The sequence below is a fragment of the Buceros rhinoceros genome, unplaced genomic scaffold, assembly GCF_000710305.1.
Source record: "Buceros rhinoceros silvestris isolate BGI_N320 unplaced genomic scaffold, ASM71030v1 scaffold440, whole genome shotgun sequence".
Lineage (NCBI taxonomy): Eukaryota > Metazoa > Chordata > Aves > Bucerotiformes > Bucerotidae > Buceros > Buceros rhinoceros.
In genome coordinates this window covers 11,443-11,973 of record NW_010389926.1, presented here as the reverse complement: position 1 = coordinate 11,973, position 531 = coordinate 11,443, and the positions used below count along the sequence as shown (strand labels likewise).

Sequence of the window (531 nt, the reverse complement as noted above, 5' to 3'; positions counted from 1 at the left end):
GGGGGAGCCTGCCAGGCTGCACTTACCGTACCGCCGGCTGGTTCTCCAGGCTCGCACCGCGTAGTGGAGGACCCCATCCATCCACACCAGAAACCAGCTTATACAAAAGCCCAGCAAAAGTCCCAGCATCAGATCAATCTCTTGCTTGGTTACATTGTCAGTCACAAAGTAGTTCTCCGAGGAGTCCACCACTGACTGGTCCCCATCATAGGGAATGACATAATGGACATGATGCCTGTGGCAGGGAACAGAAACGGGGGAAAGCATCAGTGGAGAAGAGCCGGGCGCGTTTTCCAGCCAGCCCTCGCTCTTGTGGCCAGGGGCTGGTCTAACACTGTTCCTTGGAGTTGCTACCGACACCACTGGAAGCAGAAGCACTGTCTTGGCTTTTTGTGCTTATGTCAGCAGAGAGCGAGGTGGAAAAGTATAGAAAACTGACCCCACGCCTGGAACGCGTGTCACGCTCCTAACACAGGCTCTCTGCGCCTACGTCAGCTGGAAAACGGCGGATAATACCAAAGACAGCATGAG

At 54.8% G+C, this 531-nt stretch overlaps 1 protein-coding gene across 1 annotated transcript in view; it reads right to left on the bottom strand.

The window, feature by feature from the left end:
• TMEM240 (transmembrane protein 240) overlaps positions 1 to 531 on the bottom strand; it is a 14,859-nt gene that overhangs the window by 2,957 nt on the left and 11,371 nt on the right. Inside the window, exon 2 of the mRNA XM_010135541.1 lies at positions 27 to 235. Within this exon, the coding sequence (XP_010133843.1) occupies positions 27 to 235 (209 nt within the window). The remainder of the gene's footprint in view (positions 1 to 26; positions 236 to 531) is intronic.